This window comes from Arachis ipaensis, chromosome B03 (assembly GCF_000816755.2).
Source record: "Arachis ipaensis cultivar K30076 chromosome B03, Araip1.1, whole genome shotgun sequence".
In the NCBI taxonomy this organism is placed as follows: Eukaryota; Viridiplantae; Streptophyta; class Magnoliopsida; order Fabales; family Fabaceae; genus Arachis; species Arachis ipaensis.
In genome coordinates this window covers 106,349,986-106,350,476 of record NC_029787.2, presented here as the reverse complement: position 1 = coordinate 106,350,476, position 491 = coordinate 106,349,986, and the positions used below count along the sequence as shown (strand labels likewise).

General features: G+C 39.5%; 1 protein-coding gene across 4 annotated transcripts in view; it reads left to right on the top strand.

Moving 5' to 3' along the window:
- LOC107630827 (squamosa promoter-binding-like protein 13A) overlaps positions 1-491 on the top strand; it is a 3,775-nt gene that overhangs the window by 1,856 nt on the left and 1,428 nt on the right. For all 4 annotated transcript variants that reach the window (XM_016334080.2, XM_021119214.1, XM_016334078.2 and 1 more), the window contains one exon: positions 246-379. In XM_016334080.2, coding sequence (XP_016189566.1) covers positions 246-379 — 134 coding nt within the window. The remainder of the gene's footprint in view (positions 1-245; positions 380-491) is intronic.

The following is a 491-nucleotide window of genomic DNA, read 5'->3' as shown; positions in this document are numbered from 1 at the left end:
CCTTTAATGGAATCTGAGAAAATGACTTGCCTGTACATTGTTCTGTTAATAAGCTCTGTACAGTGCACATTGCTTGTATTATTTCCGGTTGGTTTTTTACTTCCATTTTTTACTTGTTAGCTTCATGTGCATTTGATTTTTACTTGCTGCAATATTCCATGCCATTATTGAGTTATTGACACAAGACATGTGCTAAAGTTCCTGAAGTAATTCAAATTGACTTGTCCTTTTTTCCTTCCTGAAAGGTTTCATTCACTGGAGGAGTTTGATGAAGGAAAGAGAAGCTGCAGAAAACGCTTAGATGGACACAACCGAAGGAGGAGAAAGCCACAACCAGAACCAATCACAAGAGGTGGTAGTTTTTTGTCCAGTTTCCAAGGTTAGCTTAGCTTCTTCCCAAGTTACAGTTTCTAGCTTAGCTTAGCTGCATTTGCATTATCTGAGTGGACCCACATGTGTCTTGATTTGGGGCAGACACATTCTGAGGATCC